General features: G+C 40.7%; 1 protein-coding gene across 3 annotated transcripts in view; it reads left to right on the top strand.

Moving 5' to 3' along the window:
- SANBR (SANT and BTB domain regulator of CSR) overlaps positions 1–17,921 on the top strand; it is a 54,029-nt gene extending 36,108 nt beyond the window's left edge. Inside the window, exons 16-22 of one of the 3 annotated variants that reach the window (XM_056122870.1) lie at positions 8,501–8,595; positions 9,216–9,260; positions 9,669–9,697; positions 9,776–9,849; positions 10,918–11,006; positions 16,275–16,366; positions 17,576–17,921. In XM_056122870.1, the coding sequence (XP_055978845.1) occupies positions 8,501–8,595; positions 9,216–9,260; positions 9,669–9,697; positions 9,776–9,849; positions 10,918–11,006; positions 16,275–16,366; positions 17,576–17,612 (461 nt within the window). In that variant the 3' untranslated portion in view covers positions 17,613–17,921. The remainder of the gene's footprint in view (positions 1–8,500; positions 8,596–9,215; positions 9,261–9,668; positions 9,698–9,775; positions 9,850–10,917; positions 11,007–16,274; positions 16,367–17,575) is intronic. The other 2 variants (XM_056122879.1, XM_056122885.1) reach the window with 2 other exon arrangements.
- Positions 17,922–18,190: the final 269 nt, after the last annotated feature.

The raw sequence follows: 18,190 nt of genomic DNA, 5'->3' as shown, positions 1-18,190 counted from the left end.
GCAAGGTGGCCGCCGCTTCAGAGCTTATTGGAAAGCCAGGTGTGAGCCTGCGGTGATGGGGCAACTGTAGTCTCATGGGAAGGGGAGCGTTACCAACTTGTCCATCACGCCCTACCAAGATCATGAGTTGCCCCACACAAGCGGCTCTTCGGCACAGCCATGGCTCCAGAGGCAAAAGGATTTAATCCAGAGCCTGGCAGCTTGTGGCAGAAAAGTGAATGGACCGTGCATTGAACTATGGTGCCATGCCTCCTTAGGAGAGAAAGGGTTTGCTCCCTTCCGCCTTCCCCCCCCCCCCCCCCCCCCCCCAGCAGCAGGGTACCCACCAGCTTGGAGCTTATAGGAGAGCCAGGTGTGGGCCGGTGGTGACGGGGCAACCGCAGTCTCATGGGAAGGGGGGCGGTACCGGCTCATCCTTCACACCCTACCGAGGTTACAAGTTGCCCCCCATGAGTGGCTCTCCAGCACAGTCATAACACCAGACACACAGAAACCAATCTCGTGATTATTTGGCTCTTAGCAGAAATCCAAAATCGTGTGGCCACTATTGTGGCCGCACAACATTATATGATTCTCATAATCAGCTATAGAAAACAAAGTATTTCACAATGCCTTTTCAGCAATTCTGATTGTTGAGGGGGAAATTCTAAACAATAATGGTGCATGTTTTGTCAAAATAATGTAATCAATGTAGAGAAGAGTTAAATAGAAATCATCTGCCTCACAGGCATTGAGAGGGGTGGGAGGGGGGTATATTGTGGTTCTTGGTAGTGAAAAATGAGTGCTGGTGAAGAGAAAGGTGTTTGATCATTGTATGACTGAGACTTAAACCTGAAAGCTTAGTAACTTTTCCCACAGTGATTCAATAAATGGATATAAGAAGAAAAAAAATAAAATTATGAAAAGAAATATTGATTGGGGGCCACACCTGGCAGGGCTCTGGATGGAATGCAAGAATGTTGGATACTCTACCATTTCAGCCCATCCTCAGATTTACCGCTTTGGGGTATTGGGAGGGGGCCTCCCTAGCGGTGGTCAAGGGCTGTTGGCTGCAATATTCAGTCCAGCAGTCCAGTGCTGCTTGGGCTTAACCATAGTGAGGGCCAGCAGGGCCACACCAGTAGCTCTGGGAATTGAACTCAGAGCCTCCAAACTCAAGACTTGCGCTCCAGCCCTTGGAGCTGTCTCCCTGGCCTATGAGATTCATTTTCTTTCATCTTTTTTGGATAATTTGTGTCTTTTAAGGAATTTGGTTATTGTAGGAATTTGGTTATTGTATCATAGACATAAAATTGCTCATAGAATTTGTGAGTCTGGTGACACGGACCAAACCCAAGATGTCACACATGCGAGCCAAGTGCCATACTGCTGAACTACACCTCCAGCTAGTATTTCCTCTTACCCTTTACTGTATGCTGCATTTATAGTGATTTTTGTGGGGGCGGGGGAGGGTAGAGTCATTCTCATGATACCAGCCCAGTTCTGCTACCTGGATGGCCTATTGCTGGTCTCAGTCTCAGGGCCTGAAGGCAGTGAGCCCCCCTGAGCTTCTCCTCAGCTTCTCTGGCATCCTTTTAAGGAACCCAACTGTGATTTTTTAAAAAATTTTTGCTATCAATAATAAAGTAAAGGTCCTCCTGTTGATCATCGATTTGCTCGAGCAGGCCCAGTAATGTCTCCATTGGAGACTTTGTTGTTACTGTGTTTGGCATATCGAATACATCATGGTGAGCTTGCCAGGCTCTGCCATGCGGGCGAGATGCTCTCGGTAGCTTGCCGGGCTCTCCGAGAGGGACAGAGGAATCGAACTCGGGTCATATTTTATATTTTACTGTAAGATTTTTACCCTTAGGTTTAATATTTCTTTCCTTGTAATTTGAATTCATTTCCTCTTACTTTTTTTAATTTCTTAAGGTAGAAGCTTAAGTCAGTGATATTCATGTAAGACTAAAGTGCTAAAATTTTCTCTACTGATTTACTTGTGGACTGGAGCGATAGCACAGCAGTAGGGCATTTGCCTTGCACGCAGCCAACATGGCCGACCCGAGTTCGATTCCTCCGCCCCTCTCGGAGAGCCCGGCAAGCTACCAAGAGTATCTTGCCCGCACGGCAGAGCCTGGCAAGCTCCCCGTGACATATTTGATATGCCAAACACAGTAACAACAAAGTCTCCAGTGGAGACGTTACTGGGCCCACTCGAGCTAATTGATGAACAACGGGAGGACAGTGACAGTGATTTACTTGTATTCCACACATCTTAATTTTTATATGGTGATATTGTGATAAGTATTTTCTGACTCCCCTGATTTTATCCTCTGGTTTTCTTTCATGTATAGCTGTGTAATTTCCCTATATTTTCTGATTTTCCTTATCCTTTTCAATTATAGTTCCCACTTTCATTCTGTCATGTTCAGAGAAATACTCTAGGTGGTTTTATGCTTTAAATATTATTGGGACATGTTTCAGATTACAATAGTTGGTACAAGTCTTCTGTAATTGTAACCATTTTCTGACTACTCATTCCAATTACAAGTATTCACTTACATATTTTTCCTTTCGGGTCTATTCTTGTGTGTGATTGAACTTTGTAATTTTTTTTTCATGGTTAAGATTTTTATTTGAATTATAATAAATATATTCAAATTTAGATTAAAGTCATATCTTTATGGCATTGGCTCTTATCAATTTATGCTGTTCCATTTCTCCGATCTTCTTTATTTTTTTTTTTATAATTTATTTCTTTATTGAATCACTGTGGGAAAAGTTACAGAGTTTTCGGGTTTAGGTCTCAGTCATGTAAATATCAAACACATTTCCCTTTACCAATACTTACTTTTAACCGCGAACCCCAATAGAACCCCACCTCCCACCCCTCCCAATTCCTGTGAGGCAGATTAGTTCTAGTTAATATTCTATCTACTTTGGCTAGATACATTGTTTCGATAGAAGATGCACAGTTATTGTTTAGAGTTTACGACCCCCCCCCAATCAGACAATGCTGAAACAGCATTGTCAAATGATTTGCTTTCTACAACTTGGTTTAAGAATAAAATGATGTTGCGCGGCCGCAATAGCGGCCGCGCGGTTTTGGATTTCTGCTATTTTACTTATTAACCCTGGAAGAATTTCTATTAAAAGTTAGATAGTTAAGAGATTGGTTTCTGTGCTCTGGGGCCGTGGCCATGCCAGAGAGCCGCTCGTGGGGGGCAGCTGGCGACCTCGGTCGGGCGTGAAGGACGGCCCAGAACGCCCCCCTTCCCATGAGGTCCCTGCCGCTCCCACCACCCCCGGCTCAAACCTGCTGTCCACAAGGCTCCCGTGCGGCCGCCATCTTTCTTTCCAGAGAGGAGCGGGCGAGCGGGTCAACACCCTTTCCCCTCCGGGCAGGCTTGCTGGCACGGTTTAACACATAGTCCATTTGCTTTTCTGCTCCAAGCGGGTGGCTCTCTGTGCTAAGTCCTTGTGCCTCCGGGGCCATGGCCATGCCGGAGAGCCGCTCGTGGGGGGCAGCTGGTGACCTCGGTCGGGCGTGGAGGATGGCCCAGAACGCCCCCCTTCCCATGAGGTCCCTGCCGCTCCCACCACCCCCGGCTCAAACCTGCTGTCCACAAGGCTCCCGTGCGGCCGCCATCTTTCTTTCCAGAGAGCTGAACTTTGTAATTAAGCACATAAATTTATACAATATGATTTTTTTATAATGATGTATCCCTTAACAGTAGTAAAACTGCCTGTCTTAGATCAGAGAGATAGTACAGTGGTTAAGACACTAGTCTTATATGTTCCATCCTGACCCTGAATGGTCCCCTGAGCACAGAGCCAGGGTAGCCCTTCTTCCCCCAGCACCATCAGGTATGACCATAAAACAAAATAGAAAAAAAACTCTTGCCACTATTGACATCTATTTTGTTTAATACCAATATGATCTCTCTAGATTTGATTTGCTGCCTGGTATATTCTATCCCTTTATTTTCAGCCTGTGTTTTTTTAATTCAAAGTATGTACCTTTATTAATATATCGGTTCTTCTGTTTTACTATTCATTTTTGAATTGTTTTCCATATTTTTGTTTCTGTTTCTGCATTTTGTGTTTGTGTTTAGGACATACCAGGTGTTGCCTGGGGACTCTGCAGTGCTGGGGTCAGAGCTCGCATTGTGCTCAGCCCTTCGTGCTGTCGCCTAGCACAGGAGAAACCCAACAGTTATAAGTTTTTGCTTTAAATAAATGTATTTCCTTTAAAGAATAAAAATTAATGTGTACCTTTTAGTCTTCTATAGTTACATACTTATATATCATTTCCCTCATATCTGATAATCTCTCAATTATTAGATGATGTTATTCTATTATTTTCTTTAGTCATTTCTACTGACTGAATTCTCTTATTTTTTAAATTTACCTGAAATGTTTATTTATTTATTTATTTATTTGTTTGTTTGCTTTTTGGGTCACACCTGGCGATGCACAGGGGTTACTCCTGGCTCTGCACTCAGTAGTTACTCCTGGCGATGCCCAGGGGACCATATGGGATGCTGGGAATCAAACCTGGGTCGGCTGCGTGCAAGGCAAACGCCCTACCTGCTGTGCTATCTCTCCAGCCCCTGAAATGTTTTATTTTTGAAGTACAGCTTCCTCACTAAATTTTGTTTAAGAGTGTTTTTTTTTCTTTCAGCACTTTGAACATGCATTTCAGTATTTTCTGGCCTACATTTTTTTCTGCTAAGAAAAAAGCCATTGACCATGTAATGACTACCCCTGTATGCAGTGTGCCCTTTTTATCTTGCTGCTTTTAAGATTATTTTATCTTTGACTCTCAGAAGATTGACTATATGACTAGCCTAGATAATGGTTTTCTGTTTCTTTTGGTATTTGATGGACTTCTTCAATTTTTCCTTCACATTTGGAACGCTCAGTGATGCCCCCAGCTGTTTTCTTGCTCCTTTCTCTTGCCCTCTGATCTCTGAGCTTTTCTTTCTCTTTAACCTTCCCATGGTTTCCCTTTTATTAAATAATTTTTTTAGTGCTTTAGCCTAACTTTCTTTTATTTTCTGCCATTTCAGATTTTCATTTGATCTCATCTAGTAAAACTTCTGTTGTTTTGGGGCCACACCTGGGGATTCTTTCAGCAGTATTCTGGGGAGCATGCCACGTGAGGGATTAAACCGAGGGCTCCTGCATGCAGAGCATGTCTTCAGGCCTTCAAAACTGTCTCCCTGGCCCTCGTGAAACTTTTAATACAGTATTTTCCTTTCCCTTCGCTGTTGTCACTGTGTCTGCAGCTTGGCTGTAGTACTTGCATACACTCGGTTACTATGCTGCCCTGCAGCCTGACATGCATCAGTGGTGAGCTCAGGAGCATAAGAGAAGTGCTGGTGGTTGCACTGAGTGATACAGGGTACCACCAGGGACTGACCTCATGGCCTCACTCACACAGGAAAGGATTGTGCTTTCGGCTCTAGGACTACCTATGAATTCTTTTATAGTCTTTATTTCTTTGTTGAGATTTCTCTGTATTTGCTCAGTAACACAGTTTTGTTTGTTTGTTTTAATGAGATAGTTACAGAGCTTTGAGTTTCAGTCATACACTGTTCCAATACCCATCCTTCCACTTGTGTACATTTCCCACCACCAGTAATCCCGTGTTTCCCCCCTGCACCCTCCCCTGCAGCCTGTCTCTGTGGCAGGCACTTTTCTTCTCTTTCTCCCTCTCTCCCTCTCTCCCTCTCTCTCTGTCTCTGTGTCTTTGTCTGTCTATCTGTCTATCTGTCTGTCTGTCTGTCTCTCTCTCTCTCTCTCTCTCTCTCTCTCTCTCTCGCTCTCTCTCTCGGCATTTATGGCTTGCAATAGAGATACTGAGTGTCCTTCTCTATCCCAACTGCCCTCTCCCCCAGCCCTTCCAACCATGGACCGTTTATCCTGACCCTTTGTTTCTTAGCTTGGGTGTTAGTCTCTTACTATGTTTATATATATATATATATATGTATCCCACAAATGAGTGCAGCCATTCTATGTCTGTCCTTCTGACTTACATCACTCAGCATGATACGCTCCATGTACATCCATTAATAAGTGAATTTCATAATTTCATATTATTTCTAACAGCTGCATGTGTAGATGTACCATAGTTTCTTTATCCATTCATCTGTTCTCGGGCACTCGGGTTATTTCCAGATCCTGGCTATTGTGAACAGTGCTGCAATGAACATACAAGTGTAGATGACACTTCTTTATGTGGTATTGCTGGATCATATTGGAAGCTTAATTTCTAGTTTCTTGAGGAATGCCTGTATTGTTTTCCAAAAAGGCTGGACCAGTCGGCATTCCCACCAGCAATGAATCAGTCCATTTCTCCCTATATCCATGCCAGCATTGGTTGTTCTTAATTTTTTTGATGCGTGCCAGTCTCTGAGGTGTAATCACAGTTTTACCTTAAAAGTCATTGTCTGCTAAGTCCTGGTCCTCTCAGAATCCATTTTTTCTGACTGCTTACTTTCTCACTGGTTTATCCCTTTCAGGTTGTTGCCTTTTTTTTTCTTTAATCCTTAACTTTCAGTTGAAAAATAGATACAATACTTTTTTTTTGTGCCACTCTGACTTATATCACTCAGGGAAGATTGTGGGGTTTTGTTAATTTGACGGTACCAAAGCTGCAAAATCTTTCTTCCCTACGGTATGCATATACCATATTGATGTATGCAATACTTGATGTCTCTGCACAGATTTTTATATTCTACTTCTTATTTTATTTACGCTGTTAACTGCTATTTCTTTGTTCCCCAATAGTTATACTTTCTCTGTGTATTTTAATGGTCAGCAAATGATTTAAACAGAATTTTCATTCATACTTTGGAGCTTGCTTTCTTAATAATTCCCTTGTTTCTTTGATTAACCCCTTTAAATTTCAAATTGTTTTTCTTTTGTTTGTTAGCTTTGGGGCCATACCTGGCTGTGTTCAGGGCTAATTCTAGCTCAGAAATCATTCCTGGTGGGCTTGGGATAACCATATGTGGTGCTGGGAATTTGAACTGAAATCAGTCAGTAGGATGCAAGGCAAGGCACCTCAATCCCTGCACTAGCCCTGCAGTCTATATAATATTTTAAAATCTATTTTTATAATTGTTCTCTTTGAATGCGATTGTCCAAACTCTTCACACTGGTCTACCTATTATATCTTCTGGCAATTTGACAATACTAGGTAACCTCTCAATTTAACAAAAAGACATAACCCAGGATTTGCCAGCAAGCAAGTAACTCTGTCTAGATTATCAATATTCTCATTCTAGTATCTTCAAGGTTATATTCTGTTTTATACTTTCACAGATTTTCCTCTTATAGTAATGATAAATCTCTCTTTGAAATAGCAAAACTTGTACAGGTGTTACACAAATAATTAATGTTTGGGAAACTGATTCAGAGAATTGACCTTTTTACCTTCAAACATTGTTCATGAGAACATATTTCTTTCCTTCCCTTGATTTCTGTCCCTCTCCTTTGTCCATTAAACTGCTAGCAAGGATAAATTTAAAATGCTGACCACAGGAATGTCCTTTTACAGAAACAGTTTGTCTTGTTTTGTTTTTGGATCACACCTGGCAATGCTCAGGGGTTACTCCTAGCTGTGCTTGGTGAACCCTGAGATGCCAGGGATCAAACTTGAACCAGCTGCGTGGAAGACGAGCACCCTACCTGCTGTGCTATGGCTCCACCCCCTACAGTTTGTCTTAAATCTTTTTCTTCCCAAGTTCATTTTTGACTCAAGCCTTAGCAAAAGATCTTTGAGGGGATTTGTGTGAGTTCTTTTCTCCTACCATTCTCAAATTGTGTTTTTCTGGGCAGTAGTTTCCTTTTGTGTTCAAAAATTTGGAATTAGGTAATTGTTCCACTGTTGAATTAGATTTGGAAAAATCAATATGTATTATTTACCCCAACATTTTTCTACATTTAATTTGAGGCTTTTAAATTCATTGCCCCACCCCTCAAGGTATCTACCAATAGAAGAAGAGTGATTAAAATGCACCTCTGTAAAGCACTTTCAGTGTGATGTCCCCATATATATTTTTTCCAAGGTAATTTTAAAGTTTTAAAAAATAATGTATACTTTTTGGGGCTGGAGTGATAGCACAGCGGGTAGGGCGTTTGCCTTGCATGCAGCCGACCTGGGTTCGATTCCCAGCATCCCATATGGTCCCCTGAGCACCGCCAGGGGTAATTCCTGAGTGCAGAGCCAGGAGTAACCCCTGTGCATCGCCAGGTGTGACCCAAAAAGCAAAAAAAAAAAATAATATATACTTTTTGTTTTATTGGTTTGGGGCCACACCCAGCGGTTCTTGGGGGACCATGTGGTACAGGGATTGAACCTGGGCCTCCACATGCAAAACAGCATGCGCTCAGCCAGGTGAGACATCTTTCTGGTCTGAAAAACAGCTGTTTCTTTTTTTCAATGGTTCCATATGGAAGTGAATTGGAGTATATGATTTGCTCTTTAACATTGTCCTTTTCTTTTCAGGAAAAAAAGAGAAACCAAAGAAGTTCACTAAACAACCAAAAAAGCAGATGCCTTCACCCTGTGGAGGTCAAAAGAAAGAAAAGACAGCGGAGAAGGTAACTTTGACCTAAGACTGCCCTGTAGTCCATATTAAGAAGTAGCAGTTATACCTCCCTCCCTGAAAAAAAATCTGAAAGGGAATAAAAAGTACAATGAAATGTTAGCAGTGTTTAAAAATGGGATTGAGATCTCTATGGTTATATTGACAGGTGAATAAAGTAAAGTTCTGGTTTTATAATGGTATATTCTAACATAGAATAGATAGAATTTTATGGTACATATATAAACTATTGTTGGAAAGCTATAAGAAGTTGAGAAGATCGGTTGTCTGCCATTATGAAGGAAACTGACTGTTTTGGTAGAGAGTTTTTTTTCTGTTTCGGTGCTGGGAATTAAACCTGGAAATTTATTCAAAATGTGCAATGTTTGTACACCTTGTTTTGTCCTTGGACTATACCTGGTGGTGCTCAGGAATCACTCCTGGTGGGGCTCAGGGGACCAAAATGGGTTGCTGGGGATAGAACGCAGATTGGCCACGTGAAAAGCAACTGCTCTACTCATTGTATTATCACTCTGGCCCCTGTTCATACATTTTTTTATTTTGAACCAGTATTATTATTTTTTAAATAATTATTTGAAATGTTCAAATAAGTCACATTATATCACCTTTTAAAAGTATTCTTATTTCTTCATGCCTTCAAAGGAAGGAATAAAAACCCAGGTAAGAAAAAAAGGACAGGTATAACCATAGTTGGTTAAAAGAGAAACTGTGGATTTTAGAAATCCATGTGAGAAGCTAGAGTTGGAATAAGTTTCACACAATTAGACTAGACAGGTGTATATTCATCTCCATATTATTGGGTGAATTCTAAAGGATTCCAGGGCTGACAATAAAGCTGGATTAAAATTCTAGGTCCTTGTCTCTTTGGATAAGTTCCTTAACTTCTCTGAATTTGCTTTGTTATAGAGATATCAATAGATCCTGTCTCAAAAGTTTGTTGAAAGGATTAATACTTGTAGTGCTCTTGGTATAGTATCTTACACTCAGTTAAATGTAGGCTCTTTATTATTATTATACCAGTAGTAAATATGTTCTAATTGTGCTTTGGTGTTGTCTACTTTTTTTCAGTCATCTTCTAGAGATGTTTCTCCATTTATGTGAGTATTGCTCTTTAATCCAATTAGATTTCCACTCCTGAAGCACCAATGTTAACTTCTGTTTAACCATTTTAACAGTGTAAGTATGCAGAGAAATAAGTGGGATGCCACAAGATCCTTGAGATTCAATCAGGATGCACAAAGAGAAGATGGTAAGTTTTATTTTTTGGTGTTGTGCAACTTAGGTGAAAATGATTGGAATTGTTCATTTTATGAAGTATCATATCTTTGCTTTTTCTTTTTGGGTCACACCCAGCAATGCTCAGGCATTACTCCTGGCTCTGCACTCAGGAATTACTCCTGGCAGTGCTCAGGGGACCAAATGGGATGCCGGAGACCAAACCTGGGTCAGCCTCAAGCAAGGCAAATGCCCTACCAAGGCACTGTCCCTCCAGCCCCTTAGTGTGATAACTTTAAATATTCCTACTGTAATAAAACCAAAATTAGTACATTTTTTGAGCTTCAACCAGAATTCCATTACTGGACAATCCCTGTAGATAATGTAATAGTTTTATGCACTTATGATATTGAGGTGTATCAGGTTTTTTGAGAGATTTTTTTTCACTCTAAAGATGATTGAATATAGATCTGGGAGATAGCAGATAAGGCGCTTGCCTTGCATGTGACCAACCCAGACTGATCCCTGCCATTGCATATGATCCCCTGAGTGATACCACTATAGTGATCCCTGAGCATACTAAGATATGGCTCAAAAACAAAAGATGACTAAATAATTTTTAGGTGAGTTTAAAGTGATCTAAAAAAAAACACCACAATTATTCAGGTATCAGTCATTTTCCTGCTTCAGCCTAGAATTATTTTTTGTTTGTTTTTGTTTTGGGGGCCACACCTGGCTGTTCTCAGGGCTGTTCCTGGTTCTGGCTCAGGGATCACTCCTGGTGGTGCCTGGGGGACCATAAGGGGTACCGGAACTGAACTGTCTTGGATGTGCAGAGCAAGCACCTAACTCTCTCTCCAGCCCCTTCACTGATATTTTTGTGACTCTTGATGACTGAAGCCTTCTATAAAAAATGAAAGTTACAAATCACTGTCATAGGGAGCACAACGATTACGGCTCTTGGTAGCATGTGTCCAACCCAGGTTTTATCCCCAGCTCTCCATACAGCTACACAAACCTGCCAGGAGTAAGCCCTGAGCACTGCCTGGTACTCACCCCACGAAAATCCTCATTTAAAAAACCGTGTTATTTTTACCTTCAGATCAGCGGCGGATGTCTGAAATTACAGGACACCTGATAAAGATGAGATTGGGGGATCTGGATCGTGTTAAGTCAAAGGAAGGAAAAGAAGTAAGAATTGTGTGCTAATATACTACTCTTAAGTAGGCTCCTTATTTTCATCACCAGGATTATAAAAATGTTTCAGGCAGAATTTTAAAAGGCTTGCTTAAATCCTTTTATATTCTGACCAGTTTGCCATATTTTTTATATGAAAGTGGTTTTTAGCCCTTTTTACCTACAGACTGGCCACCGGTCTGTGCACCTTTAATTGAAACCCACTGCCACGTAACCCACAGAATAAAGTTCATTGTCACTGAAAATATCATGTCACACAGCAAGTAGATTAACTGCCCATTGCTGACTTACCACAGGCTGCTGATCTTGCTCAGCTCTGAGAACAGCACATAGACATTCTCTGAGGACAGTGATTGATGGTCGCTGGCAACTTGAGGGATAGGAGAGGTGCCATAACTTTGCACACCTAAACAAAAACATTAACACTGTTGTAACTTTGCACAACTAACCAGAAACATTAACACTGTTGGAACCGGATCACCTCAACGACAATAAAAATAGAATGTTCTGCTGCTAAATGTGATGACTATATATTACCTACATTACTAGAATTAATTATTAATCATAGTATTATATATAAAGGCCCTCCCGTTGATCGTCGATTTGCTTGAGCGGGCCCAGTAACGTCTCCATTGGAGACTTTGTTGTTACTGTGTCTGGCATATCGAATACTCTCGGTAGCTTGCCAGGCTCTCCGAGAGGGGCGGAGGAATCGAACTTGGGTCGGCCATGTTGGCCGCTTGTAAGGCGAATGCCCTACCCGCTGTGCTATATATGTATATTTTCACAGTAATTTTTTTCTTAATTTGTGTATGTAAAGTTTTTTTCCTAAAAAAGGACTGGAGATGTATATCAAAAGGATGGAGCACATAACTGGTGTATGTAACACCAAAAGATCCCCAATATTGCATGGTCCCCTGAATTCCACCAGATGGAGCACTAGTGACCCCGAGCGCCTCCAGACCTGGCATAATCCATAAAATAAAAATAGTAACAGGGGCCAGAGTGACAGTACAGCCAGTAGAATGTTTGCCTTATGTGCACCCAACCTGAGTTTGATCCCCTGCATCCTATATTGTCCCCCAAGCACCACCAGGAATAATTCTTGAGTGCAGAGCATATGCTTCTAGTAAACCCTGAGCATACCAGGTGTATCCCCCCCCCCAAAAAAAAAAGTAAAAATTGGAATTTATCAGACTCTTAAATATCTTATTTTTAAAAAAATACTATTACATAAAAAGACAAGTTAAAGATATGAGAAAATATATGTAAAACTCTTGACATATGGTAAAGGATCTGTTAAATCTATAATAAACCCTAAAACCCCATTATCAAACAATCCAGTGAAAAGAAATGACCAAAAGATTAACCATCCAGGGGCCAGGGAGAACTCAAATAAGGAATGCCTGCACTTCTGCTTTACACTGATGGGTCCCTAGTTCAACCCTTGATGCCTTGGCACCCCATACCTGGGACTGAGCACCAGAAAAAAAGAAAAGGAAAGAACCAGTCTCTAAATTGAGAGAAGGAAAAACATGTCAAATAAGCACACAAAAAAAGCGCAACATTGGTCATTAGTTTAAATGTAAATTAAAACTTCAGTGAAATGTCACGGTATACCAACTAGAATGACTTAAAAAAAATTTTTTTTGAGTCACTGAGATAGATCCTTACAAACTGTTCATGATTAGGTTTCAGTCATACAGTGACACCCATCCCTCCACCAGTGTACATTTCCCAGCACCAGTGACCCCCAGTCCCCAGTTTCCCTTCCATCACCCCCTAACCTACTCCCAGCCTATCTCTAACCTCCCCCCAGCCTGTCTCTATGGGAGGTGCTTTTCTTCTCTCCCTGTTCCTCCCTCACCCTCCTTCTCCCTCCCCCCTCTGTCTCTCTTCCTCTTCCTCCTCCTCCTCCTCTCTCCCTCTCTCTCCCTCCCTCCCTCTCCTTTCCTCCTTTTCCCTCCTCCCTCCCTTTCCTCCTCCCTTTTGGGTATTGTGGTTTGCAGTACAGATAGTGAAAGATTATCTGATATATTTCTTTACCTACTTTTAACACTCAGTTCTGTCCAACGTGATCATTCCCAGCTATTATTGTCATCCTGGTCCCTTTTCTATCTTATCTACCCACATACTTGTGACTGTTCCAACTAATGAGCAGCCCTCCTAGCCCCTGTTTTTCCCGGCCTTGGATATTAGTCATCTAATATATCATTAAATTCATTTGGGCTGGAGCGATAGCACAACGGTAGGGCATTTGCCTTGCACGCAGCCATCCCAGCCGAGCTGGGTTTGATTCCTCCGCCCCTCTCAGAGAACCCGGCAAGCTACCGAGAGTATCTTGCCCTATGCCAAACACAGTAACAAGTCTCAAAATGGAGACTTTACTGGGCCTGCTCAAGCAAATCAATGAACAATGGGAGGACAGTGTTTGACAGTGTTTCATTTGTGGTATACAAAAATTATATATATATATATATATTATACATCTGCCCCTCTCCTTCCAACTCATTTCACTCAGCATGATATTCTCCATGTCCATCCATTTATAAGCAAATTTAATGACTTCATTTTTCCTAACTGCTGCATAGTATTCCATTGTGTAGATGTACTATAGTTTCTTTATCCATTATTCTGTTCTCAGGCACTCAGGTTGTTTCCAGATTCTGGCTATGGTGAATAGTGCTGTAGCGAACATAGGAGTGCAGATGGTGTTTCTGCTGTGTGTTTTTGGACCCCCAAGGCATATTCCCAGAAGTGGTATTGCAGGACAAATAAGAGTTCACTTTCTAGTTTTCTGAGGAATGATCATATTGTTTTCCCAAAAAGGCTGGACAAGTCGGCATTCCCACCAGCAATGAAGGAGAGTCCCTTTCTCCCCACATCCGTGCCAGCTCTGGTTGCTCTTGTTCTTTTAGAGGTGTGCCAGTCTCTGTGGTGTGAGATGATATCTCATTGTCATTTTGATATGCATCTCTCTGATGATTAATGATGAAGAGCGTTTTTTCATGTGCCTTTTGGCCATTCGAATTTCTTCTTTGAAAATATTGGTGGCTGGAGTGATAGTACAATGAGTAGGGCTCTACCTTGCATGTGGCTGACCTGAGTTTGATCCCCAGCATCCCATATGTCCCCTGAGCACTTCCAGGAGTAATTCCTGAGTGCAGAGCCAAGAGTAACCCCTGAGCATCGCTGGGTATGACCCCTCCCCCCCCAAAAAAAAAACAAAAAAAAGCTTCTGTTCGTTTCTTCACCCATTTTTTGATGGGGTTGGATTTTTTTCTTGTAGAGTTCAAGAAAATGCCTTGTATATCTTTGATGTTAACCCCTTATCATAAGTATATTGGATGAATAACCTTTTCCATATTATGAGCTGTCTTGGTCACTGTTTCTTTTGAGGTGCAGAAGCTTCTTAGTTTAATGTAGTCCCATTTATCTTTGCTTCCACTCAGTCTGTGGTGTTTCATTTTTGAAAATACCTTTAGCTTCAGTATCATGGAGGGTTTTACCTACATTTTTTTCCATGTACCTTATGGATTTGAGTCTGATGTTGAGGTCTTTAATTCATTTTGATCTGACTTTTGCTCATGGCGGTTAAGATAGAGGTCTGAGTTCATTTTTTTTCCCCACGTACTATCCAGTTTTGCTAACACCACTTGTTAAAAGAGGCTTTCCTTATTCCACTTAATATTTCTTACTCCCTTATCAAAGATTAAATGATCATATATTTGAAGGTGTGTGTCAGATTATTCAGCCCTATTCCATTGATCTTCGGGTTTGTGACTTTTTAAGAATATTATGACAAATGGCCAGAACAATAGTACAGAAGGTAGGGCATTTACCTTGCATGGTTAGATCCCTGACATCTTATACAGTCCCCCAAACACCACCAGAAGTAATTCCTGAGTGCAGAGCCAGGAGTAACCCCTGAGCACTGCCAGCTGTGACCCAAAGAAACAAAAAATGTTTTAAATAAAAATATTCTGGCGGAGGGTGGAGAGTTAGTTCAGAGCACAGGAGTGTGTGCCTTGCAGGGATGAGGCCCTGGATTTAATCCCCCTGCAGCTGTGCATCATCTGGTCCAGACGCTGAACCTTAAAATGTGACACAGCTGCCCTGAGTTTCACCTGTAATGACTCTGAGCCTCTGCAGCCCTGCTTGGGAATAAATAAATAATAATTCTGGCAAAAATATGAAGCACCTACAGTATTCATAGAGTTAGTAGGGATGCAAAAGGGAATTTTCAGTTTTTCTAGAAGTTAAACTTCCATTTACCTAACAGATCAGTTCACACATGTTTACCAGTGACTGTAGTCATAACAATCAAAACCTCAAAACAATTTAAATACTTTTTACTTGGTAAGTAACTTTATATGTGGTACATATAAAGAACAAACTACTGATACATGCAACATAGTTAAATCTTATATACATTCTTATGCTAAATAAAAAAATTCAAAAGGCTACAGACTGATTTATATTTTAATATTTATATTGTATATTATTTAGTATTCTGAAAGATAGGGACATAAGAGACCAGTGGCTGCCATGAATTATTATGGCAAATAGGTTTGCTTAAAAGATCAACAAGGAGGAGCTATAAAGATAGTGCAGCAGGTAGGGCAGTTGCCTTGATCATTGCCAACTAGGTTTGATCCTCAGAATCCTGTATGGTCCCCAAATATCCCTCTCAGGAGTGATCCCTGAGCCCAGAGCAAGGAGTTACTCCTGAGGCAATATTGGGTGCCACCGCCTCTGCCCCCCACCAAAGTCAATAAGGAGATACCAGGGATATGGAATAGGGGTTAGGGTTCACCAGAGCACTTGATCCCAGTTCTGTCCCCAGTACATGATCCCACCCCCACTCCCAAATTGCACAGATGGCCCCTGAACAGATCTTCTCAGGCCCTAGTATTGAACCACTGATCAAATTGACTGAGAATCTAAGTGAGTGACCCCCAGCCTCCCTGAGCACCAAGAGTGGGGGACCCAAAAGGAAAGGGGGGATAAGATCAACTGGAGATTTTTCCTAATGGGATGGAACTGTTCTGTTCGACCATTTATTACAAATAATAGAAAACCAGAAACTATAGGCTGGAAAGAGCACATTTTACCATTTAATTATACTTGTAAAATTATAATTCAAAGAGTCTGAATTTTAAAAGCCAGAAGTATATCTAAATTAAAATGGATGCTATTTTAATAAAGTGCAGCTTCTGTTTACTTCATAAAGATAACCCGATTTGCTTCTTTACACTGCAGTTTGCAGGAGGTATTTATTCTAGGCTGGAAGCACAAATCAAAGCCTCGGTGCCAGCCAGTGCACGGCAGACCAGCTCAGAGAAGAACACCAGGTAAGTCAAGGTGAAGGACCTCAGCGGCCGCTGATATGAAGTGGTTTTGGGGTTTTGTTTTATTGGGTTTTTTTTTTTTGGCAGGGGAAGGAGGGATGGGAGCAGGGTATGAGAAGCATGTATGAGTTTTGTTTTGTTTCAAGGATTAGGTCAAGACATTAATTGAAAGCAGATTTTAACTGTAAACTTAGGACTTAAAAATAAGGTCATAAGCACAAAATCTAAGTTTTTTATTGAATCCTGTTCTGAACTAGTTGCTGATAAGTATGTAAGCAATGGTACTTGTATGAATTAGCAGAATCTTTATACTGTTTATAGATAAAATTTTATTACTTTATATAAATATCAAAGTCTTATTTCTAGTGGTCTTTTTTTATTTGTCTAAAATCCAACTTGTTGGTTCTATGTAATTCTATACCAGTTTTCTGCTGGAGATTAATAACTGATATTTAATCATTATTTTTACTACAAATCCAAATGCCTTATTTGTAATTCTGAAATCCAGAACATGCAACAAACTGAAAGATTTTTCATATATTGGAGAGATAGTATAGGGGTTAAAGCACTTGTCTTGCTCGTGGCCAACCTGGGTTTGATCCTGGCAGCACATTTGGTCCCCTGAGCACTCCCAGGACTAAGCCCTAAGCATCGTCGGGTGTGACTCCCAAAACCAAAATATATATATATATATATATTTTTTCCTATTTGAGTCACACCCGGCGATGCTCAGGGGTTACTCCTGGCTTTGCACTCAGGAATCACTCCTGGCAGTGCTTGGGGGATCAGATGGGACGCTGGGAATCAAACTCAGGTCAGCCGTGTACAAGGCAAACGCCCTACCCACCATGCTATCACTCCAGCCCCAAAATATATTTTTATAAAATGATGCTAGCCAAAACTTGAACAGTGAGGCTCTTTATTGTTTTTATTTATCCCAAAATAAAAACTGAAGAAACATTAATATGTTTGTTTATCAGGCATGGCTCCAGATCCAAAACTTATTATATGTGTATTATCATCTTCAAATAAAAACGTTTGAATTCCAAAATACCTTTTACTCGAAGAGTTTTTAACAGTAGGCTCTGGAGCGACATGCAGTTTTATTATTCAACTTTAGTACTGCCAAGCAGGCATCAACTAAAACAGCAGCAACTTCAGTATTGTTTTAGAAGCACCATTGATCTTCCTTTCTGTTTACAAAATATCTAGGTCTAGAAATCGGTTTGGTCAAGGGCGTCCTGCATAAAGCACCTTAAAATGCACCTGAAAAGACAGAAGCACACCTGATGTCTGAGATCACTTACTTCTTACAGATCTCCAGTGACTTCTTTGTGTTTTAATTTATTGTTCTTGCAAGCCACATAAGCTATAATGCAAAGGGAAATATATATCTAGTTGTTATCAAATCTCATTGTAAATATGAAACTTCAATCTTTCTTTAGTGTAGAGTTAGGCTGTGTAGGAAACTCCTATTTACAAATTTGCATAAAAATTCCTATTATTTGTTATCTTTATTTATTTGAAAGAAAAGAGACCTCAGTATAGAGAGGTTTTTAAAACGTTAAAAAAAAAACTTGAGGAACTCAGCTGGTTGTGATACTGAGTCTGTGCACTGATTATAGTATGTCTTTGGGGGATGAAATTGAAAACTGCAATTTTTGTCATTAAATTGCTAGTGATGCTAATTTTAAATATGCATGAATATTAAGGAGTAACAGATCTCAAGAATACATTAAATAAAGTTTCAAGGTGAGGTATTTTCTGTGTTGGGCAGAAGAATTTTTGTTGTTGTTGTTGTTTCGCTTTTTGTTTTTCAACATTATT

Source organism: Sorex fumeus, unplaced genomic scaffold, assembly GCF_029834395.1.
Source record: "Sorex fumeus unplaced genomic scaffold, SorFum_2.1 ptg000006l, whole genome shotgun sequence".
NCBI classification, from domain to species: Eukaryota; Metazoa; Chordata; class Mammalia; order Eulipotyphla; family Soricidae; genus Sorex; species Sorex fumeus.
The sequence above is the reverse complement of the archived record's forward strand: the minus strand, read 5'-3'. Positions and strand labels throughout refer to the sequence as shown.